At 44.4% G+C, this 25593-nt stretch overlaps 1 protein-coding gene across 1 annotated transcript; it reads right to left on the bottom strand.

Moving 5' to 3' along the window:
- Positions 1–2715: 2715 nt before the first annotated feature.
- On the bottom strand, positions 2716–25566 carry LOC109999546 (N-acetylglucosamine-1-phosphodiester alpha-N-acetylglucosaminidase). Its single transcript, XM_020654607.3, has 12 exons — positions 25407–25566; positions 22136–22341; positions 20766–21033; positions 16781–16920; positions 14370–14478; positions 11182–11310; positions 10877–11082; positions 10297–10344; positions 9333–9461; positions 9049–9180; positions 5557–5638; positions 2716–4163 (listed from the first exon to the last, which is right to left on the bottom strand). Exons 1-12 carry the CDS (start codon positions 25490–25492, stop codon positions 3920–3922), a joined length of 1779 nt encoding a protein of 592 aa, XP_020510263.2. The 5' UTR covers positions 25493–25566; the 3' UTR covers positions 2716–3919.
- Positions 25567–25593: the final 27 nt, after the last annotated feature.

Raw genomic sequence — 25593 nt, 5'->3', positions numbered from 1 at the left:
AGGAGGAAGAGGAGAAAGCTGACACCTCTGACGTCTAAATCTGCAGGCCGCAGATAGTTAGTGTTTCACAAAAACACAAGAGAGGCAGCCTGGTTGGTCCAACAGAGACAAAGATTCACCTTAGCAGCTTCAGAGCTCAATAATAATAATAACCTAATCTTTTATCTCAGGTGTGGATCCACACACTTTGCTGCGTATCTCCTGCACACCTGCCTCACATCTGTGCTAAAGCTACCTACACACTCCACAGGACAGAGGTCGACTCAGTGGCTGTTTTCGAAACCACATACGATACTACTAGTACGTACTTATTTGGCCAGTATGCAGTATGTGAACAACTGCGAGATCCGCAGTATGCCAAAAATACCAGGATGTCATACTGATTCAGGAAAAATGTACAGCATGCATCGGACCAGTCTACCTCGCGTACTGTTTCCCACAATGCAAAGTGCCAGGTCAGAGTTCAAAATGCCGGAGTGCAGCTGTTTGAACTCGTCGGTGGCGGTGACTGAATATCTTGCCACATTATGGGCATGAACAAACATGACATGTTCATGTATCTATAAGTCTTACCACCTCAGATGTTCCTGCTTTGTAGACTGTACAGTTCATGTGTCACAGCTGGACCAGCAGCTGCAGCTACAGAGTCCTCAGCTTGCTCTTCATATTATTCACAGCTGAGTAAAAGTTCAACCTGAACGTCTGAAAAGTATACTACAACTTTCATAGCATGCCAATCATATTTCAACCCAGGGCGAGGTGTATAAATGAATATATGAGAGATTGTTTTATTTTAATTATGTTAATTACCTCCAGATGGGCTTTTGTTTACTTCTGCATTCCAGAACCGGAAACCAGTTTAACCGTGCCAAGCATACTGAAAAATAACCGACGACTGGCAGTCATACTACATACTACTATCTAATAGACAGATAGATAGTAGTATGTAGTAAGTGGTTTTGAAAACAGCCAGTCTTTCACTCGTCTTCAGATTGTCCGTTTACCCACCGCGGTTTTCAAGTCAGGCTTTTTATTTAAGCAGATTTGAAAACTTCAGGTTCACTGTATTTATGAGATTCAGAGGTGCTTGTAGGTGGATTTTATAACCTCTAAAGTTTCAAGGTAGTGGGTCGCTGGTGGCGCAGTGGTTAGCTGGTGGCGCAGTGGTTAGCGTGCGTGCCCCTATAGTCCTCCAAGCGGATGGCCTGGGTTCAAAACCCACCTGTGGCTCCTTCCCCGCATGTCATTCCCAACGCTCTCTCTCTCCCCGTGATTTCTGACTCTATCCACTCTCCTGTTTTTACATTAAAGGCACAAAAAGCCCACAAAAAACTAACTAAAAAAGATTTAAGGTAGTGGCTTCTGTCCTGTTTGAAGTGTTTGTGCTAAGCTAACTGGCTGCTAGGCCTCATATTAACAAAACAGTAAACATTTTGATCTGTGAAAGAGAATTACAATGTGCCTCTCAAAGTGTTAAAATAAAACTGTTAATACAGCCTCATCTTGTCATTGAGTGTCTTAACTTCAGTCTCTTTGTCCTCTGTGAAAGTTCAAGTACAGTCGGCCTCTCTGCAGAGTTCAACGCCACAGATGTCAAAGACAAACAGTCAGAGACGGGAAACTGACGAGTGAAACGAGAGACAAGTTCACCCTGAGGTGGAGGTTCGACCTCTTCAGTTATCTGATAGCTGGACAGAAATGAACCTAAAGGTGCTCTGACCCTGAGCTGGAGGTCAGAGCCGACCTGATGACTCCACAAACATCCCAAACAAGAATAAGGTCAGACACAGAGAGAGTCTGTGAGGCCAAGAAGAAGAAGATTATTATTATTCCATTCCAAATCCAGAACTTCTTTCAAAAACACGTCTGAAACTTTGAGCCCACATCGATAAAACTAGAACGATCACATACTGGTGTGAAGCGTCAGCTTTACTCAGAATTGACTTTAAGTTATTTTGACAGTGAATAAGCAACTTCCAACACAGATTCTAATCTTTAACTTCATAAATATAAAAGTAATGGCCTTTTTTCCACAGCTTTGAAAGACATGTCAGGTTTTTGTGCCTTCATTTGAGAAACAGGACATTGGACAGAGAGAGAGTGGGGAACGACATGCGGGGGAGGAGCCACAGGTCTGACTAGAACCCGGGCCAGAGGTGCCCAGATTCTTTTTAAGAAGACAGAATAAAACTCACACTGCAAAATGTTTTTTCTTATCAAGTGTATCCGTCTTATTTCTAGTCAAAACATCTTATTAAACTTATTTTAATCCACAAAGGGAAAATCTCCAAACAACCATTTTCTGAAAAGTGGAGCAGGCAGAAGACGGAGAGGATGGACTTTTCTCATCATTGGGGGGTTTGTAGACAGACTAGAGACACATGTTAGAGAAACATGGGGAAGTGGATTTTACATATTAAGTGACCTTTAATAATGCTGCTTGTTTCCTTATCTCTACCAGTTTCCTTCTTCTGACAGATTCAGATCACATCTCGTCCTTCTGGTGCTGCTGACAGGAAACACCTTAAAAGTTTCCCCTTAACAAATCAGAGAGAGAGCTTTCTTTTAGTGGTCACATCTGGTGTTTCATGTTTTATATTTATATAAATATGTGAATCAAGGACAAAGAAACAAATCAGAGTTTTACAAAAATGATCGTATAGAGAATCTGTTTGCTTCTTTCTACAGAGAATTATAAACAGTCAAAACAAACTGTGGCATCTCGGCAGCAGAGAAAATTCTGCTTCTTCATTTTATTTTTTTAATCTGATTTGATTGAAAATGAACCTCACAGTTCTTCTTACATTCAGAGACGGTGCTCAGTGCGTTCATACAAAACATCTCAGCTCATGAGAACCTCCGAGCCCGTTTCCACCAAGCGGTCCGGTTTGGTTCGGTCCGGTTTGGTACAGTAAACCCTGAACTTGCTTGCCGTTTCCACAGCCGACCGTGATCAGAGTGTAAGCCAGATGGAGATAGCTGCGTCAGATATGTAACAGTGTGACCTCACAGCAGCCCAACACAGTGTGGCCCGCTTTCAGAAGAAGAACGGGGACACAGTAAATAAGGGATCCTTTAGGGTCAGGTCGGTACCCCTGGAACCCGAACAGAAAGGAAACAAAAAAGTAGGACGGTATGAAGCCCTTATTTTGGTACCATTCCCAACTTTTGACGGTGGAAACGCCAACAAATGGGTACAGTACCGAACCGAACTGAACAGGACCGCTTGGTGGAAACGGGGCTCTAGAATCCGGTGTCATCAATCCGGGCCTCGCACAGGAGAAGATTAAAATCATCTTCCTCTGTAACAGTAATGTCTCTGAAGGGATCCTCTCAGAGTAACAGTCTGAGCCTGTCAGGGACAAAAACAACGACGACTTTTCTCTGCCCTCCAAAGATGATGTTGCAGCCTTCACAGCCTGTTGTACGGCTGCAGGTCGAGCAAATCTGTCATTTAGAAACAAAAATATGCAAAAGTCGTACAAAGGATTTAAATAAAAGTTATTCTTTGACACTAGACATCGTGGAGACGCAGACGTGTAAGAAATTGATTTCTACGATGATCAAAGGTGTTAAAGTGGATTTAAACATCTTGATTCAAATGTTTCTTTTGGTCTTTTTCCACACTTTGTAAACTCTGTGTTTCTGTTAGGATCCTGTAGGAACGATCGGCCTCTTCTCCAGTGCTGTCATCTGATTGGTTGGCGTTGGATATCTGTCTATTCATGAGACAGACGCCTGGTTTCCGTTTCATCCTCATCGTCTCACCAGGATGTCCTTCCATCTTTACATTCAGAGTCCTCTGAGGCTTTAAACAAAACCTCTCAACCAGCTGACAGAGTTTGACGTCAGCAGAGTGAAACAGATGTGCTTCATCGTTTTGGGTTATGACGGAGCGTCACCTCGTTCCTCCCGACAGCTACGACCCCCCCGAGCCCGACGGAGACCAGACCTCATCCTGAGAGTCCAACTCTTCCAGTTTCCGGGTGTCTGCTTCCCCCCCCACGGCGGCTCCGTTGATGTCCATCAGCGGGACTAAGGAGTAATCTCGATGTGCAGAAAAGCGAGCGGCCGGCGATCCTCGACACGCACGGACGAGGTGCAGCGTCAGGCTGAGTGACAGCAGAGAGGCCAGAGAGACGGTGAGGATCAGCCATGTTCCTCTGAGGAGAGACACAGAGGGTTACATCACTCTCTTTGTTCACAACATGGAGGGACATAAAGAAAACATCAAGGAGGAAAGAGAGAGACTGTTTAGATGTTGATCAGAACTTTTCTTTCTCTCATTTCTGATGTGTCCGAGGTCAAGCATGTGTTAGTGAGCTATCATGCTAACATGCTAACAATGATACCTGTAAGTATGGAAGCGTTAGGGCACACTCACACTGGGCAATCTGTACCATTCCTAAGCTCACTTCACCCCTACAGTTCAGGTCCTTTGACGGACGCGGACCTGACCATGCGTCTGTCCTGTAAACTGAGCACGCTTCATGATCACATAAATCCATGAATGTGTTGTGTTACGACGTTACAAGAGTAACCGTGCACAGGCCCGGTTAGTCCTGGAGCAGTGTGACCGCAGACCAGCAGGGGACTGAGGAGGGGGGGGGGGGGGGGGGGGGGGGCAGTTGGGCCTAGGGGGAGTCCCCATTAGTCTTAGAGTCAGACCTTCTGAAAAATGACATTTCAAGCGATTTCAGCGTCCTAGACAAATTTCCAAAGTGAGAATAAAATCCTGAGAGTCGGTGCGTGGTCACATGATCTCACTCGTTCGGTGTAAGGGGGCAGCCCGGGTTCAAGTCCCACCTGTGCTTCTTTTCCTGCAGGTCATTCCCCTCTCTATCTCTCTCTCCCGATTTTACTTTTACTTTACTCTTTGTGTTATTTGTGTTCAGTGATGTGATCATCGTCAACAACCAATAGGAGCGGTCACACCAGCACCAAACAGGAAGCTGCAAACTAGCAAACATGGCAACATGCAGTTCTCTTCGACGTTGTAAAGGAGGAGAAACTGGGGCAGTTGTGTGTCCTCCTCTTAGTGGAGGAGGGTGGAGAAGGAGAAAAGGTGGAGAGAAAGTGATCCTCCCGCTACATGGCGAGCACATTTGAGGAGCGACGGAGATTTAAAAGTCATTAAAGAGAGTAACTGTGTTTCCAAAAATAAGTAAGAATCTGTCTTTACAGCTTCGGGTTAAAACAGATGAAGCCCTTTTCTCCATCTCGGTCCCCCTTCACAAAGCACTCTGCAGTTACCACGGCAACGGCTAACAATTCCCCCACTTGCATGTGAAAGGTAAGGAGGCTAATGAATGCGTGCGTCCTCAGACTCGACGGCCGGGTTTACGTTTAAAGAGAGTCGAAGACGAGAAGAAGAACTGACGGTTTCTAACTAAACTGTTGTTTTGAAATCTCTCTCAGCTGTTTGAGGTTTCTCGTTCTCTTTCATTTAGTGTCTGAAAGAGAAGATTAACAGGCCAGAAGTCTAAAGGACGGTCAGCAGAGAGGAGAAGGTCAGAGGTCAGGGTCTGTTCAGGTGACGTGACCTTTGACACTTACTCTGTTAGAAGAGGTCGCTCCCTATGAGCTTCTTCATCTCTCCTCCACAACGAGAACATCTGATTGGCCAGACAATGACCAGCTGTGGACGAGAGAGACAGAGAGGAGAGATAGAGGGAGAGAGAGAGAGAGAGAGAGGAGAGAGAGAGAGAGAGAGAGGAGAGATAGAGGGAGAGAGAAGAGAGGAGAGAGAGAGAGAGAGAGGAGAGAGAGAGGAGAGAGAGGAGAGAGAAGAGAGAGAGAGGAGAGAGAGAGAGAGAGGAGAGAGAGAGAGGACAGTGAGAGAGAGAGGAGAGAGAGAGAGGAGAGAGAGGGAGAGGGAGAGAGAGAGGAGAGAGAGAGAGGAGAGAGAGACAGAGAGAGGAGAGAGAGAGAGAGAGGGAGAGGAGAGAGAGGAGAGAGAGAGAGGAGAGAGAGAGACAGAGAGAGAGGAGAGAGAGGAGAGAGAGAGAGGAGAGAGAGGAGAGAGACAGAGAGAGGAGAGAGAGAGGAGAGAGAGGGAGAGAGAGGAGAGAGAGAGAGAGAGGAGAGAGGAGAGAGAGGAGAGAGACAGAGAGAGAGAGAGAGAGGGAGAGAGAGAGAGAGAGAGAGAGAGAGGAGAGAGACAGAGAGAGAGAGAGAGAGAGAGGGAGAGAGAGAGAGAGAGAGAGAGAGGAGAGAGAGAGAGGAGAGAGAGAGAGAGGAGAGAGGAGAGAGAGAGGAGAGAGGAGAGAGAGAGAGAGAGGAGATAAAAGGAGGAAAACAAAAATAGATGTTAGTTTTTTCACCACAGTCACTTTATTCATAATAATTCTTTTTTACAGCTCTTCTATGAACTCTTTATTTTGGTATCATTAAATTGTTGTAGAAATATTTTAAACATTTATTTTATTTGCATGAAAAACACAAAGACTAATTCCTTAAAGGTTTAAACCTCCTCGTCAACCACATTCTGATTAATTCTACTTCTCTCATTTTATAACTTTGGTTCTCTTTTTATGTACAAACGTGTTCTGAAAGGACGATAAACAATCCTTGAAAAGGTTTGGAGTCATGGAGTGTGTGTGGGGAGTTCTGGGAGCTGAGAAACATTTCCAGTCCTCCCAGTCGAGTCGACACAGAGCTGCTCTGTTTGCACTGACGGCAACAACGACACGACTGTTTTGACGTCTGCTCAATGCACACACACACACACACACACACACACACACACACACACACACACACACACACACACACACACACACACACACACACACACACACACACACACACACACACACACACACACACACACACACACACACACACACACACACACACACACACACACACACACACACTCTTCAAACAGTAATAAAACTCTGTGACTTGTCAAACACACACTGAGGCCGATAACAACAAACATTCAGGCTCACGCTTCAAATGTTCTTCTCTCTCACTCTCGCTGAGACTCATCAGAAACAGACGGACTGAACGCCACTCCTTCAGGAACGTAAAGAACTTAACAATGATGGCGTGCACGCTTTGGAGGGGAGGAGCTTCTCATCTGAACACACATGTTTTTAAGTTGTTAATTGGACAGTAAACGATGCAGCGCACTCAAAGGGAAGTCTTTACTGCTAACTGCTCGATACTCTAGAGTTACCGAGAAGTTAGCCGCGAGCGGACTGCACAATGTTTGGTTGTGTGAGTCACAGCTGCAAACCAATCAGAGAGCTTCTGATTCGAGGTCGTGTCTGGAACACCACACACAGTGCTGTCAAAGTTTAAAGGAGGAGTCAGTAAAAACTGTTCACTTCAGTTTGTAAACACAAGCCCCTCCTCCAGAAGCTCTCACTCACTGCAGGGCATATGGTGCGTTCCAGTTGATCTCGCAAGTGGGAAATTCCCAGTTCCCAGTCGAAGTGTCAACTGGAGCGCCCCCTGAAGTCGTAATTACGACTTGGAATCTCGGAAGAAAAAAAAAGTAGGGCTCCTGACTGATTTTATTTGGTTTTATATTTTGCTGTGTTGTCTGAGTTTTTAAATTAGTTTTGGTTTATGTTTCATGGAGATGTTCTTGTGTTTCTTGTCTTCTGTGTGCTCCTGTTGCAACGCACATTTCCCCTTGTGGGACAATAAAAAAATCTGAATCACGTGCTCCTAAAGGGATATTTAAGAGGTAAGAGGTAGTCTCCCCCTGTGAGGTGCATGTGTGAACAACCAGGTCAGGAGAATATCCAGAGCAGTCCTCCTGAAATTATCTAGATATTTACAGTAGTGCAGATGTGAAGCTAATGTTGCATCTCACCTCCTCCTCCTCCTCCTCCTCCTCCTCCTCCTCCTGCATCATTCAGCCCATCCTCTGATCTCCTTTTTTAACGTTCTCACCGTCACACAAAGCGGGTCAAACCTACACGTGGCTGCAGAAATAATTGGCCTCTACACACCCAACCTCGCGTCATCAAACGCATTTCAACAACAAAAGAAGAGGACGTCACACGCCCACTGAATCAGCATCTTACTCCTCTGCCCTCTGGGTGAAGGTACAGAGCACTCAGTTCAATTCAAACTACTTTACTAATCGCTCTTTGGGAAACTGGTTTGACGCAGCTTGTACTAGAAAAAGTGATAAAATAAAGAATATGACCAAAGAGGAGATACTAAAGTTCAAGACGCTGATAAGTGATCAACCTGAGTGGATAATAAAAGAATGAAAGATCTGTGGTGCAAAAAGGATAAAAAGTCGGTAACAATATAAAAACCTGAGGAGCATTCAGTCATCTGATTGAAGAGCGGATGAAAGATTTAGAAAGACGGTTCAGTTTTTTTCAGTTCAAACATAACGACGTCGTCCTGATGGAGAAAATTCACTAGAAAGCAGAGGACCAGAAGAAGCTCAAATACTTTCTGGCTTTCAGAGGATCTGCTGGTTACAGAAGGAATCCTACCAGGCTCAACCAAGCCAATAACTGCCCTCAATGGAAGAACGTGCGACTTTTTGATCCAGTAGATGTCGCCCTTGAGCTCCAGAATGAAACCAAAACAAACTGCTGTTAGGCCACGCCCCCTCCATACTGAAGCCTCCGCTCTCCTCCAGAGACACACCTCCAACCCCCCTCCTCTCGTTTACATGAAGACGTCAAGCGCAAGCAGCGGACATAACTGTCCTCAGCTCGAGCTGCGATCACCTGTGTCCTGCATTGTTGTGTTAGCATGCTAATGTTAGCGCTCTTTAGTTAGCTCGTAGCTTCACATTTCATGTAAACTGACACAGAATGAGCGTGATCTAAAAACTCTTACTAACATCCAAATAATCAGTGAGTATGTTCTTCTTCTTCTCTCTAGTTCTTGACTAAAACAGCTTTTATACACAAGGGGAGGAGCCGGCCGTCCCGTCCATGTAAACACGGCTCTGACAACAACACAGCCAGCAGGACTCGAGCTTCTCCCTCATTGTAGAGAAGTCTTCCTTTAACAGAAGGCGTCTCTGAATAGGTTGTGTGTGTGTGTGTGTGTGTGTGTGTGTACCTCTGTGTAAGGTGTTGTTGGTCTCTCCTGGCAGTGTGGCGTTACAGCTTCCTGTCTGAGGGTCACATGGACACTGATTTTCACAGCGACACTCCAGAGAGCAGGACGGGCCGAAGAACCCCAGAGGACACACTGACGGAGAAGAAGAGACAAAGTCAACGACCTGTCGGAGATGAAACGGCGAGGTCTTCATATAACTCCACCTCACATTACCTCACATTGTCTGAATAAAGACGAACTCGATACGATTGGTTGTCATGTTGTAGCGTGGGATGCGGCTCTACCTTGTTCACAGGTGCTGCCGTGGAAACCAGGGAGGCAGGCGCAGCGTCCACGGACGGGGTCGCAGGAACCGCCGTTGATACAGGTGCAGGTTTTTTTGCAGCCGTCACCATAGAAACCGGGGAGGCACTCTTGGGATAGGAGGAGAACTCAAAGTCACAACAACGCGGACTGCAAAGGTAGACGCTAACGATGAGATAGCCAAAATGACAACGCTAAATGCTAACGTTTGCCGGCCGGCCGGTGTGTGTGTGTGTGTTTGTGTGTGTGCTTGTGTGTGTGCTTGTGTGTGTGTGTGCTTGTGTTAAAATTGCTGCATTATCACAGGTCAGTGTGTTAGCTCTCGGCTCACATTCCTCTCTTCATGTTTATGTCCTGTCGTGTGTGTGTGCGTGCGTGCGTGCGTGCGTGCGTGCGTGCGTGCGTGCGTGCGTGCGTGCGTGCGTGCGTGCGTGCGTGCGTGCGTGCGTGCGTGCGTGCGTGCGTGTGTGGTAAGCGGAGTGAAAGCCTGATGCCCATAGCTACGACAAGCGTGACATCATAGGAGCGGGACACAGTGTAGCCCGCCAATAAAGTCAACAAAGAAGAAGAACGTGACACAGTAAACAAAAGGTAACGAGGGAGGGCGTCCAGCTAAAGGTCAGCACCTCCGAGGTCGTCCATGGGGCGGAGCTTAGTGCTGACATTAGTCTAAAAAAAAAAAAATGACTCCTTGAAATCCACAGGATATTTAAACATGGCGAGTTTTGTGTTTGTCCTTTATTACTGCTGTCATTCACAAAATGAAGGTTATTTCGACCAATCAGCGGACTGCAGTGTTTCTAGCTCTACCCTTCAGGCTCGGTGTGGTGCGCTTGGCAAAGTAGGACGGTACAGATCGAATACTTTTGGACAATTCTCAACTTTGGACAGAGGAACAGAACCGTACTGAACCTGACCTCTGGGAGAAAACTCGGCTGGAGTTACCTTGGCTGCAGTTCTTTCCTCTCCATCCAGCATCACAGACACAACCACCTGAAACACAGAAAAACAAAAACATAAAGCATGAGAGAGCAGCTCTGTGCAGACTGAAGACGGCTTCTCTCAACATTCAGACGCTCAACAAGATCAACCTGCACTGAGCAGAACAAACTTGCGTGTTAGCGTCTGACTATCATCAGCGCTGTATGATATGTGAATATGACCTTAAGATGGAGCAGTAGAGAGAGAAGGATGCACAGAGTATTACGTTTTAGTGATTCATTCTTAGTGAAACAACAGTCATGCAATAATTCTTCCCTTTATGAAGGTTGAGCGTGTTTTAATGCCGTTTTCACACTGGCAGAATCTCCTGAAAAACTCCTGATATTTCCAGGAGGAGCTGCATGTGTGAACGCAAACAGCCAAATTTTTCGCTCTGCCAGAACCCTTGTATTTTTTCTGCAGTGAGGGGGGCTGATTTGAGAATGCAGCAGGATATTCTCCGGAGAATTCAGCTCGAGCCAATAGGAGGGGGGGAAGTGATGTTTCTAAATCTAGACCTCTGATTCTTCATCTCCAAACTCACCAGCCGTGCAGACACCGTGGGGTTCACAGTCCGCCTGCTGACACACTAAAGAGTCACAGGCGTCTCCCTGCCAGCCCTGCTGACACCAACAGCGTCCGTCCACACACTCTCCGTGCCCGCTGCAGTTTGCCACCTTGCAGCGCCGCTGGTGAACGCACAGGATGGTGGAGACGCGACGGCCACAGCGCCACCTGCCGTCTGGTATACTGGAGAAGTGACAAAATAATAAAGACACCAAAAAGTCCAGAGAACGCCTTTTGAGAAGTAAAGAAAGGACTTTATTCCTCTTGGTTAAATTGTCTCACCAGTGATCAGACGGGTAACTGGCTAATCTGCCATTAACCACATAGGTGGAGGACCCGCCTCCGTCCAGGTTTATGGCATTTATGATGCCATACTGCTTCAGAGTGTCAGCAACCTCCCACAGGCTCATTCTGCACAGAAACACACGATTAAAGGACATTTATTACAGACTGTGATGAAAAGAAACACTGAGACTACAAAATGATTGTTGATCCTTGCTGGTGGGATTCAGTGTAGTGTCTGTGAAAATTGATGTAGATTTTAAAGGGGACATATTATGAATAATCCTCTTCTACAGTGTTTGTGAACATATATCTGGGTAACCTGAGAGTCTACAGACCCACAACATGTGAAATAAACCATCCAGTCCTTTGTTTGTGGTCTGCATAAGTCTTACAACACAGAGAAAAATGCTCCGTTTCAAAATGTCCTCTCCTTGTGATGTCACAGTGGGATTCTGGTAAAAAAAAATCCCCTCCCCTCTCCTGGTATCTCCACCCATAGACTCCACCCCCGGCCTAGAACAAAACTTTTGAGCATGTCCGCCATTTTTATTCTCTCTACAGAGGAGTGATGTCTACGGGGAAAACTCAGGGGGGGGGTCATTACATTTAAAGAGACACACACACCAAAACGGAGCGTTCTGAGAGAGCTGGTTTATACAGGGTCACAAACCTCCTCTGGTGCTTGATTCATGTTATATTTTGACCAAAGCACAGCACAGATGTTTCATTTAGACCACAGGGGGACTGTTTGAAAAGGTGGAGGAGAGGGACTGTTTGAAAAGGTGGAGGAGGGGACTGTTTGAAAAGGTGGAGGAGGAGGACTGTTTGAAAAGGTGGAGGAGGAGGACTGTTTGAAAAGGTGGAGGAGGGGGACTGTTTGAAAAGGTGGAGGAGGGGGACTGTTTGAAAAGGTGGAGGAGGAGGACTGTTTGAAAAGGTGGAGGAGGAGGACTGTTTGAAAAGGTGGAGGAGGAGGACTGTTTGAAAAGGTGGAGGAGGAGGACTGTTTGAAAAGGTGGAGGAGGGGACTGTTTGAAAAGGTGGAGGAGGGGGACTGTTTGAAAAGGTGGAGGAGGGGGACTGTTTGAAAAGGTGGAGGAGGACTGTTTGAAAAGGTGGAGGAGGAGGACTGTTTGAAAAGGTGGAGGAGGACTGTTTGAAAAGGTGGAGGAGGGGACTGTTTGAAAAGGTGGAGGAGGGGGACTGTTTGAAAAGGTGGAGGAGGGGGAGAATATGTCCTCTTTAATGTAATGGTAAAAATCAGGATTTAGGTGCATATATTAAAATGCAAGATTGCTAAGTTCCTCAAGTCAATGTCGTTCATGCTGTTAGGGGCTAAAGTTTAATTCTATTCTTCAGTCTTAGACTTGGATCTATAAAAGCACGTGTGGCGGTCCTCTCACAGCGCATCGTTTTCTCCAGAGGGTCAGCATGTGAGTGGGAGGTCTTGGTCAGGTCTGAGTTGTGCTCGTCTGATATTGAGCAGCAGAGATAAACACAGCACAGCGTACATGCACACACATGTCAGCTTGTTGTGCTTTCAAAGCCGGATCATTAACACAAACACATCAACCTCAAGAGCTGCTGCAGGTCTGACGGGTCACTGCAGGGGGGTGGGGGGAACGGATCAATACGATCGATGGGCTGAGGAGACGTGAGGCTGTTAGCGTTAGTTCATCTCGCAAAGTAACCCTTTTACTGCTCGCCCATTTATCACCTATACAATCAGGTTATTTTTACTCTCTCCATCTTTTTGTTTTTTCTTCTTCAAGTCGACCTGCATCGTTCTTCTCAATAACACTAATGTAAGTGCAATCATCATGACGGTGCATTAGCCTCCATACATCTCAAATATCAACGCATGCATTCAATTCTCCTTTACTGTAAAAGGACAGACACATATTTAAAGGTGACATCTCCTCCTCCTCTTCTTCAGTGTAAATAAGTGTCAGAGCTCCTCAAAACATGTGTGAAGTTTCTTGTTCTAAATCCACTCTGATCCTGTATCTGATCATGTCTATAAACCCCTCTATTTCAGCCCTGCTCAGAACAGGCTGTTTCTGTGTCTGTACCTTTAAATATGTAAATGAGCTGTGTCTGACCACGGTGAGAAGGCAGACTCAGAGGGCAGAACAAACACCTAGCTGTGGGAGTGTCACCCACCTGGGGGAGGGGCTACTGCCCTTTGTGATGTCATGAAGGGAAAATCTCCAAACGGCCTGTTTGAGCACACATTTTCTGAAAAGTGGAGCAGGCAGAAGACGGAGAGGATGGACTTTTCTCATCATTGGGGGGTTTGTAGACAGACTAGAGACACATGTTAGAGTTAGAGGAACATGGAGAAGTGGATTTTACAGAATATGACCTTTAAAGGATTATTCTGGTATTTTTTCATGTGCTCTAGATGAAAGTGTGTCCACTAAAGGATGCTGTTGTTATCCGTGACAGGCTCAGGTGTTTACTCTAAATGTGTGACAGCATTACAGAAAGAGATAAACCTTTGTCTTCAAGAGTGAGATGATTGTTTAAACGTTTAAATTGCTGGCTCTGAAGACAGGGATGTTGATCTTTAGACTCTTGGTTTTGGACTAAAATACTCTCTGGGTGTCGGCAGTAAAGTGTTAAGTTATGAAAAGTAAGCGTTGACTGTAGAGTCAGATTGTAGTTTGGCAGTTTGGCCGTCACTCTCTCAAGTGTTTTGGATCCGCTCTGAGGTAAATTGCCGGGGTTCGGCATCCGGCAAAAATAGAAGCCTTGCTCCATGCCCTGTCGTTTACGGTGAGAAGGCAGACTCAGAGGGCAGAACAAACACCTAGCTGTGGGAGTGTCACCCACCTGGGGGAGGAGCTACAACAGTTCTGGGATAAAGAGCTTGTTTTCTGTTTTTGGCTCTGTTGTGGTTCCTTACAAAAAAATCAGGCAAGCAGATTTACCTCCTCCTCTAACTTTTTGTGAGTCACTTATTAGTAATGGAATAACTTATCATCTGTTTTCTGACATGCACATCTGTGTCTGCCCTCTCTTCAGTCCCGAGACGGAGGCCGACTCTTTAATCCACTTAACCCGGCCGTTCATAAAATATGTGTCTCCTATTTCCCTCGTCTGGTTCAGCAGATACTTACTGTAGTGGAGAACATGAGCCAGTTGCTCTGGATAAAAGCCCGTCAGAGTTTTATGTTCCTCACCCTCTTATTTTCGTCTGACCGTCGATCTGAAACAGAATCAGCCTGCCCTCTGCGTCGTGGCCCACCGCCGTCCTGGCCGACACAACGTCCACAAATTCACGAAAGAATCCTGTGAAAGAAAATAAAATATATATTTTTTTTGCTTTAATGTATAGAGAGAGAGAGAGAGAATGAGAGAAAGAGAGAGTGGGAGAGAGAAAGAGAGAGAGAGAGAGAGAAAGAGGGAGTGGGAGAGAGAAAGAGAGAGAGAGAGAGAGAAAGAGGGAGTGGGAGAGAGAAAGAGAGAGAGAGAGAGAGAAAGAGGGAGTGGGAGAGAGAAAGAGAGAGAGAGAGAGAGAAAGAGGGAGTGGGAGAGAGAAAGAGAGAGAGAGAGAGAGAAAGAGGGAGTGGGAGAGAGAAAGAGAGAAAGAGGGAGTGGGAGAGAGAAAGAGAGAAAGAGGGAGTGGGAGAGAGAAAGAAAGAGAAAGAGAAAGAGAGAGAGAGAGAGAGAGAGAGAGCCGAAAGAGAGAGCGGGAAACGACATGCGGGAAAGGAGCCACAGGTCGGATTTGAACCTGGGCCTCCCGCCCAGAAGACTACAGCCTCCGTACATGGGGGCGCGCACACCAACCACAGTGCCACCAGCGCCTCAGATTTTGTCAATTTTTACCCTATTTTGATATTTAAGTGAAAACATTGTCATAACATTCTACATATTTCACCTCTGAAAGAGTTGAAATGAACATTTTATCAAGAAATACTAAAATAAATAGATTGATGAGGAGCTGGATGAACGGGCAGACCGCCTGCAGAGTTTCATAACACATTCATGAGTTGATTCAAAGCGGAGGTCACCTTTCAGTAAACGGAGACAGATCAGTTCTGAGAAGAGTTTTCTCCCGCTGTCATACCATGTGTGTGTGTGTGTGTGTGTGTGTGTGTGTGTGTGTGTGTCTTTTATTTCTGTGGCATTTGTGTCAAGATGAAGGCGTGACCTGACGTAAACCCTGGGCTGGTCCACATAGTTGTCATAGTTCCTCCTCACACACATGGCAGCGACCTGTTGTGTCGTTTTGTTTGGGAGTCATTTAAGGTCGCAGGCGAGCGTCTGTGTTATGCAAACACGGCAGATAAAGTGACACTTGATTACTGCTGGACTAAAAAGACGATCTAGTTTCTGTGTCTCACTCTTGGGGATGAGCTCGGGGTTAACTGAGGGCGTTAAGGAGAGAGAGAGGGAGCGGTGAGATAATGTCACTCAAGTTGAATGAGCTGAAGTTCAAAGAAAACCTTGATAAGGTCTGAACAGCTGCTGATACCGAGACCAGATTTATCTGTCGTTACCATGGAAACGCCTGTCCTGAACAAACCCGACAAACGGCTCGGTTGTCAAAACGGTTGATACTTTTCATAGCCTCTGTTCTTTTAGTTATCGATAGTATTGAAAAACAAAACACTAAGCCACGCTTTACTGTGACTCCACTGTTTGCAATAATGAGCAACTTTTCAGACATTTATTAGCGCTTTACTCATTACATTCACCTCAAAAAGCCGACAACAACACAAGGTGTAATGACACCGATTGGGAGGGCGGGGTTATACCATAGACTGTAAAACCCAGCCGCCATGCTGGAAATGCTGTCTCAGTCTAACTTTCAGTCAACCTAACGACAGGCTGAGAGCTGGAGCTGAGGCGGGTTTTAAACCTCCTGACAAACCGTTACACCGCGCCCACCTGTCAATCAGGTCAGCTACACGCCTTATTGTGAATAACTCTTATCCTTCATCAAATCAAAACTGATGAGTCATCAAAACATTCACCCCCCGTACAGTGTGTGTCCATCCAGACATGAGCTAATCACACCTATTTGGTTTTTTGAACCAGGCTGTAAACATGTTCATCTCTGCTGTAAAAACAGGCTTTTTAGAATGGGTGTGTATGTGACTTCCTGTGCTTCTGCAGCCAGACTCTAGTGGACACTCCAGGAACTGCAGGATTTTACACTTCAGCATCGGCTTCATTTTTCAAGACTTGAGGTTGCTGCCGAAACATTGCCAATAAATGTTTGGTTGCAGGCTAAGACAATGTAAGGAAGTTTGCCTTTACATTTTTGATGGACACATTGCTCTCCTATGAACCTGACTTATGAAATGGATGTGCAAAGTATTTTCTATTTTGATATTTATTCAATCTAGCCGTCGATTAACGGGCGATTTGTTGCAGATGACCAGCTCTACTTCCTCTGGTTCCTCTCTCTTTCACCTCTGCGTCTCGACCAGCCGTCATTGCTCTCATGACTTCTTTTCTCTCCTATTGAACCTGATTCTCATTTCTCCTGCAGCATGTTTTTCTTGTCAGCAAACCCTTCTTCCTCTCTCTACGCTGCTCACTGTCTCCTCTGTGGTCATGAGCGTGAATGTGCAGTACGTACCCGTCTCCTGTGTTTTGTCACACTCGGCCTGCAGACTCTGGTTGATGTAAACCTCTCCGTTCCTCAGCAGCCACACCACGCCGCTGATCAGCTGAACGAACGGGTTGGACCGGTCCAAAACCTCTTCCTGGGACAGAAACCTGAGAAGGAGAACGTCAGAACATCAACAGTTCTTATTAGGAGATGTAAAGATGAATCCTGATAAATAAATCTCAGTAACATGGTCAATGTCAGCAGCTATAGAGCAGGATTTAGAAATGGAAGACGCACCACCATCTTTCAAATCAGAGGTGAGGAAGCATTTTGGCTTCACCAAGACAGAAAATGAAAGAGGTGAGAAGATAACGGACAAAAAAGACAGACAAAAACTGTGTGCAACTATTGCAAGAAGACAGAGAGTTACACAAATAACATAACCAACATGAAGCAGCATTTAATTCACACCACAACGAGAAGCTCCAATCAACCCCCCTTGTTGAGAGATAATAAACATTAAAAGGTCAAAGCACACCGACAAGTGGGTTTGAGCCCCTAAAGGAAACATTTTCAGTCATCATTTGTCTCATTTTGTAAAATAAATCCTGAGGGAATCGTTACAGCCTTAGTTCTGCCAGCTGGATATTTGTATAACAGTTTACAATCCTGATCTAGAGCTACACTCTGCTTATCAAACACTTGGACCTGTGCTGTCGTCTGAAACTCGATCTTAATCAGATGGAACAGAGTGTTTGTTCTGCAGGTGGAGAGATGAACAGTTTGTTCACACTGCAGGTGAGTCATCAACACGTCATCACAGGTCTATTGATCGCCTAAGAACTGTGACTAATAACTGGGAGGAGAAGGAGGAGAAGGGGTGATAGATAAATAAATAAGACACAGGGTGAGAGGTGTGATCGTGAGGAGACTTAAGTACAGAGAAGAGAAAACACAAACACGTGAGTGATGAGGATGAAAACCTCACAGCAACATCAGTCGAATTCCAGAATAATTTACAACCTTTCTGTGTTCTAACCTCTCTCCATTTTTCAAAAGCATCTCCAATATTGATCCTAGTTTGAGCACGTTTCTGCTCGTGGAGCTTATTAGAAACATGCAGAGGCTTTTTAGGTCGGGTACAATCACTTCTATCTGAACCACTTCTCTTGTTGGTTTGACCTGATAACTGCTCTCATATCTGACAAACCGAGGGGTGTCCAAAACGGCCATGTAGGGGGTCGCCTTAAAAGTGCCTACCTTCTCTGGTCCAAACAAATCCAGAGCATTCAGGAGCAGAATCTAAAGTTAGAAGGAGGACATACTGGCTGCTGCATTGTTGTCAGAGAAGCCAGCACTTCAACATAGCATGTTTCCTTAATGATCAGATAGTAAGATACCTTTATCATTTCATTCAGGAGGTATCTTACTGATTGGAGCTAAGAAACAACAAGGCCTCGAAGGAAAGACACCTTCCTTTCACAGAAGGAGAAACCACAGAAACAAACTCGATCACTTAGTCGAACATTTATTTTGCTGAAGGGTTAGTTGACAATTTTCCGAGGACTGTTTTTCTTGTGACCCAGCAGACACAGCTCATGAAAACCAGAACGTCTTCAGCACGTCTCTGCAGCTTCATGTCTCTCAGTCTAAACTCAACTTTAAACTCCAAACATGATGTGTTGGCTTCTGGCCTGGTGCCACACTGTTCAGTTACACAACCGACATGGCGCTGCACTCTGAGCTTATTTTTACCACTCTACTGTTTCCTCTACTTCTAGGGAAAGGGATCAACTTACCTTAAATTATCTAACCCCTTAAATTAGCAGCCAGAAAGTGTTTTATATTTAAACACAGCTACAGTATGACAGTGTGAAACCAGCTGGTGGAATCACTGATGGGGGATTTTTACATTTGAATTTGTTTAAGTTTGTAAAAGTTGTTTTTGTGTGTTGAATGTTTTTCTGCGAGCTCACCTGCAGGTTAAAATGAGCGTCCTTGTGTGACATTAAGACCTCTGCACGACTTCTTCATGAGGACACAGTGGCTCTGTTATCACTCACCTCGTCATAAATGACCTGAGAGATCTCTGCCTTATCAGAAAGTATGATCCTCTTATGGAAACTGTTTTTGGATCAATATGATGAATTTAAAGGTCACATTATGATGCTAAATCCACTTCACCACTTCTAACTCTAATATGTGTCCCTAGTCCATCCTCTCCGTCTTTTTGCCTGCTTCACTTTTCAGAAAATGTGTGCTCAAACAGGCCGTTTGGAGATTTAGTTTTTGAGACGGTGTCCTGAAAAGTCCCCTTTGACAGGTTTCTATCAGAGCTGTGCAATTTATTATCTCAATTTGATCTTATTTTCTAGCTAGATGACACTTCACCATTAACACACAGCCGTGCTTCCTCCCTCAGCATGTGTACATTGCTCCTATTGGATGGAGGCCTGCGTATAATGTTGATGCTTTCAAACCATTTTGATGCAGTCAGACAAAGCTGCAGCGAGCTATTGCTACCGTTGGATTTCTCTAGTGTCAGTTAAAAGATTTAAATGTGATTTTTCACACTTAAAAAGAAATCAAGTCTATCCTCTGAAAATAACTCTGTGAGTCATGACTGTCTACAATGGGTGTAACACCCGAGTCCCACTGTCTGTGATGTTTTCAGAGTTTTCAGAGTCCTATCTTCACTTTGTTTACATCGCCCGGACGGCTGGCTGACTGACTCCTCCCCTCACGTGTAAAAGTTGTTTAATTGAGGGACTAGAGAAAAGAAGAATAACATACTGTACTCACTGCTTAACTGTGTTTCTAGATCACGCTCATTTCAGGTAAATTTACATGCAGTGTGAAGATACCAGCAGAATAAAGATCGCTAGCATTAGCAGCAACAATAACACATAACACAACAATGCAGTGCAAGTTGTTTTGGTTTCATGCTGGTGCTCAAGGGCGACATCTGCTGGATCAAAAAAATCACATTTAAAGTCTTTAAGTGGATGAAAATAAAAAGTTTTGGGGATTTCTTTGGATTCAGAAGGGGCATGTTGTATAAAACATTCAGAACAGCAGATAGATAAAGAACCTGAGTTGAACCTGTTATCGCAGATTCTTCTCGTATCGTGCAGCCCTCGTTTGCACCTAGCTTGTGTTTTTCTGCATGCATCCTTATTTTGTTCCAGCTTCACTTTTCCTAGACGTTTGACCCTCAACACCCACACAAACTGTTGCATAAAATATTGCTCCATGCCACTTTTTTGAATATGTCAACTTTTGGACCCGGTGTGATGCAACAGCTGGGCTTGTTTACACCTGGTCAGAGTGACTCATTCACCTGTGGAAGAGGTCAGACCTGTTTTTCAACAAGGAAATACATATTTTAGAAAATCAAGATTCCTGGTAATTCTATCTTTATCCAAATCCACAGCTTAAAGTGGAACTCCTTCTTTGGGTTAAGACTCTGAGGGGTCACAAACAGCTTGTTATCTTTCTGCAGCCTCGATCTGCTGAGGTGAAATCAAGTCCAGGAGTCGTAAAAAATCCACAAAGCGTGCTCAACAACAGCTGTGTGTTTTTAAACTATGTAAACAGACGGATATTAAAGCTTCAGAAGAGTCGATATCTGTGTGAGTTTTATGATCTTTATCTCAGAGAGCAATGCACGCTGTGAGAGACAGAAATAATCGGCTCATCGGACTTTGTTCTCGCTGGATGTTGCCTTGAAAAAAGAGAGAAACCATCTGCAACTTTAGGGGAAGATATGTCGCAAGACTGGTGATAACTGGTGACGAATGGTGGCAAGAGCCTTATCAAAAAAAGAAAGGTGTTGACATCATTTGGCTTCAGTGATTCCTGAAGTCGTGATGCACCTTCAGGAATTTCTTAAGCTTCAAATCTACGGCCGCACGTTGTGAGACAATCTCTAGAAAAGTCAGATTTGTTGTTTCTGACTGAGCTGCGTAAACACATCTCGTAGTAAATGTATCTGTGGTTTATCGTCTCTTACCCGAACACCAGGGTGCCGTCCTCCCTGATCCCAAACTGAGCGTTCTGAATCCCGCCGCTGTCCTGCACCAGCCTGCCGTCGCTCACCAGGTTCCCGAGACACTTGTCTTCTTTTGTGTCGAAGAAGCCCCCGTTCTGAGCGTACAGACATCCTGCAGCCGCCGCCGTTTCCTCCACGGTCGCTCTCTGATTCATCCCGCAGCCGCCCGGACCGCCCGGCTCCAACACCGACACCGTCCTCAGCGGGTCGTTGACCACCGTCATGTGACCTGGAGACGAAGGAAAGGCCTGAGTTATAAACAGTAATACATAAATAAATGTAGCATCTTCTGAGCGACTGATAATAAGAGCATTTTGTTTATTATCGGAGCGGGTGAAGGTGAAAGGTGACACAAAGCATTAAATCTTTAAAAGATTAAGAAAATGAGTGATGACATTTTTAAAATGACGGATGAATAAAATATAAAAATCTATACAACAATCAATTTATACTTGCGAGATCATTGAGGGGACAAGCCTCATTTACAACGATATCAAGTCAGTTCAGTGTTCCCTCTGTGCTCCCTCTAAAGCCACGCCCCCTCACTTACATCAGGCGCCGTCCCTCCAGAAGTGGACCTCAGCTCATCTCTGTCATTGTGTAGAAACTACGTCGTCTCATGTCTCATTCAGCGGTCAGTAAACTCTCAGTATAAACTCCTAAAGTCATCGGTGACGAGCTTTGAGTGTGAGCTAGAGCACGCAAGAGGTAGAGAGCGAGGGAGACAGGGAGGTGTGTGATTGGTTCATCAGATTGGTACCTCGTGGCAGACATTGGTTGAAGTTTTTACAGACTTACAAACTGATACAGGTGATGGATTTTCTTTGTTCTTTTTTCAGAGAACATGAGTTATTCATTTCTGTCAGGACCTAAAAACAATTTACACCAAAATCTGAAAAAAGTGACTCTGGAGGAAATTACCAACCCTGACTTTAATTAAATATTTATGGACTTCACTTTGAAAGTGGCGGTTTCAGACCCCTGAGTCTTAATAGGGAGTAGAAACTGTTCTGTTGTGATGTTTTAAAAATCGTTAAATCATAAAAATAAAGTTTAAAATGTATACTAAAGATGTAATTTATGTGATGTGATTGAATTCACCTTTTCTGCATAACTTCATGGATTAATTTATGAGGTATTGAAGACTCAGACGTTTAAACGTGTTTAACTTTACTAAAGAACAGTGTTTGTGTTGTTGTGCATGGATGGGTCAAAGGTCAGGGAGTAAATAAATATAGAAAGGTGATCGATAAATCAAGAGGTTCATCAGACGTGGATCAGATCCAGAGTCAACACAGATAATCACATCGGGTCTGAACTCCATCACTGACCGTAAACCCATCTGGAGCTCTGCGGCACGCTGGACACAAACATGGTGGACTCGGCCACCGGCAGCCCGCCGTGGCTCCTGGTCGGCCAGCTCTCGTGGGTGGTGTTGCCGTGGGTGACAGCCTGACAGTCCCTGACGTAGCGGTGAGAGTGGGCAGGGCCGTGACCCTCGGCGTACGGCAGCAGGAGGTCATCTTCCATCGAGACGCTGCGAGGAAAGAAAAAAAAAGGTCGACTGAATATTTTTAAAAGAATAAAAAACAATTTAAAGACGATCGATGCTTCTCTAGCCGGACCTACAAAATGTTTAACCATTGAGACGCTGAGAGATTCATCAACATGATGATTATTATCTGTTGATGAACTTCTCCATGACTTGACTCACACAGACACGACGGGATGATCTAACCTTAACCCAGAAAGAAAAGATATAAAAATCTAAAAATGAAATCCTCTGATTTAACTTTCCTTTCTGTGATGAAGTGAGCCAAATAAATATGTGAAATGTGACTTTGCAAAATGTAGAGGTTGTCTTTTGAAATATGCTGAATCAACTTGCAGTGTTTGAACTGGTGTGGTTATGAGATACTGACGGACATAAAAACAGTGAAATGTTCATTTTTCTCATCAACAATCTGCACGCCAGATGCCAGAGAGTTCTCAAAAAAATCAATATGAGTCAGGGCCAATGTGGGGCTGCTGCTGATGGTAAGAGCAGAGCTGTTTGTGTGAGTGTGTGTGTGTGTGTGTGTGTGTGTGTGTGTGTGTGTGTGTGTGTGTGTGTGTGTGTGTGTGTGTGTGTGTGTGTGTGTGACAGGAACCCTGTGCAGCACTCTGCTATAAAAACACTTTAATTTGAACTTCAATTTTAACGAACAGAAATTGGCAAACATGAAAACAAGGTCAGGTTAAGGTCACCACATGGGGGAGGAGACGACGGTTATGTAACTGCAATGTCAAGGCTGCATAGTGTGTGTGTGTGTGTGTGTGTGTGTGTGTGTGTGTGTGTGTGTGTGTGTGTGTGTGTGTGTGTGTGTGTGTGTGTGTGTGTGTGTGTGTGTGTGTGTTGTAAGACATGACTGCTTTGCAAAACAAGGTCAGGTTTTTACCTTACATCAACACGTCCTCACTTTGTGTTTTTGTTCTCTTTGAATCCAGTCAGGTTTGTGCAACATCTTGTTTTTAAAGCGTCTCTCTTCCCTCTGCACTTCCTCTTTCTGCAGAGTCCGTTTAAATCATCTCTGGCATCACTTGTACTTTATTGCATTGGCATGTTTCTTATCAGTTTGTGCCTTAAACACACGGTATGTAAATTCTGCCGCCAGGGGTCAAAACAACAACAGACACTGACGTGGAGGCTGCAGGGCGGGGAATCATGGGAGTGATTCTCTCTGCTACAGATTGTGTACTTTATGTCATGCTTCATCAAGAAACAGAGATGCTGGGTTAAAAAGAGGAACAGATGAACTTGAAGAGCCCTGAGGTAGAATTATTTTAAAGATAACAGCAACCTTTTGATGTCTGGAAAAGTAGCAGCCAGCCAAAAGTTCAAATACATTTCTATAGAATAATTTAAATAGGGCGGCAAGGTGGTTTAGTGGTTCGTGCTTTTCCCTCACAGCGAGAAGGTTCCTGGTTTGAATCCCCATCACATAACACAGACTCTCATCTAGCCCCACAGTCAGAGAACATCATAGTAATGTGAAGATTGGAACTGGTTTACGTGTTACATTAACGCACATGACTTATTATCTTCTGTTTACATGCACACTGTGAGGAGACTTTTACTGAAAGATATTTTTATTTTAAATTCTGCACAACTATTGCTTCAAGTCCCATAGGTATTTCTCTGAACTTGAAAAATCTGCATTTAGCTTTTTCGCTTCCAAAAATGGGGAAACATTTACAAAACCCTCTCAAGACTGACACTCTTGTTTCTTTGGACAAATTAAGACAATGATCTCAAACCTCTTCAACACAGTGTGTGATTGTTTTTAGCAGACATGGTAGTAAGTCACATGATGTACAAGTCACAAGCAAGTCTAAAGTCTCAACCTTCAAATCTCAAGCAAGTCATATTAAATCAGTTAAGACATGTGCTCATCATTGAGTTGTTTTATTTAATATTAGCTTAATTATGTGGTACACCTTCTGTTTCTTGTACTACAATTTGAGATTATTCTTTTCCTCATTTAAGACATCTAAATGATTTGTGTTGCTTAAAGGTTTGATATGAAACTGCACGGCCCATCCACTGCACCTTTTGAACATGGTTTTATATTTTTATATTCTATTATATTCATTTGTAATTGCTTGTTGCATTTGTATCTCATTCTATTAAAGTTGTCAACAGGAGTACTGTTCTTTATATTTCCTTAGCCTTTTGTTTTTCACAAAAACACCAGGTCAAATTCCTCGTGTGTGTAAATGTACTTGGCAATAAAAAAAACGACTCTGATTCTGAAAACTCGGTTTCCCACTTTTAAAGTCAGCACCGAAGGATGGAAAGGAAAATTACTGAAGAATATATTCACAAAGCATTTTAAAGAAAACTCGATCAGAGGTGTTCTGGTTCAAGTTTCTATTCTAGTCTATTTTTTTTTTTTAAATCAGAAGAAAGTCAAGTGTTTTTCATATTCAGAATCTTCCATCACTTTTTATTATTTCGGGTGCTGCTGGGTAATTGTTATAACATGTGATTAAACAGCGCCATCGTGTGGCCTACAACTCAAACTACAGGCACAACTGATAAACAGTTCACTTGAAGAATGGAACCAAAACATGACGACAGGACAGGACAGGACAGGACAGGACTCACCTTTAGATAGGTTTAATTACCTGAAAACTGTGACGTCACAGTGAAGATTAAATGCTAATAAAGTGAAACATGTATATTAAACAGCTTCAGTTGATATACTTTGTGTTTAATCAAATTTAACCTGTTTGAATGTTTACTCAGATTAAGAGTCTAAAGGTCAGTCAGTCAAAGAAGTGACCTTTGACCTGTGATCAGAGTTTAAACAGCTGATTTAAAAACATCTTTTGAATTAGTTTTATGTTAAGTTTGTAACAAAAAATGTTTCTTTAAATGTTAATATTTTATCAAAAATGTTCTCATCCAGCGAGTTCAACTGTCACTGAAAAAGGAACCGAAACTAGTTTGTACAGACTTCTGTCATTCTTCAGGCTAGGCTAACAGCTAGCAGGCTAACATTAGCGGCTAGCTCAAACCGGTAGCACCGGGGACGGGGGGCGGGGACGGGGGGTTCTTACCGGGTGTTTTTGGTCTCGGTCAGCCGGACGCAGAGCCACAGCAGCAGCAGACACGCTAACGGACATTTCACCGACACTTCTGCCATATGAGGAGGAGAACTAGCCTGTCAATCTCTCCTCCCAGTGTTCCCCGCATCGCCATCAAGCTAGCGCGCAGCTTCAAGGTAAACAAACGAAACCAGGGAAC

Source organism: Labrus bergylta, chromosome 8, assembly GCF_963930695.1.
Source record: "Labrus bergylta chromosome 8, fLabBer1.1, whole genome shotgun sequence".
Lineage (NCBI taxonomy): Eukaryota > Metazoa > Chordata > Actinopteri > Labriformes > Labridae > Labrus > Labrus bergylta.
The sequence above is the reverse complement of the archived record's forward strand: the minus strand, read 5'-3'. Positions and strand labels throughout refer to the sequence as shown.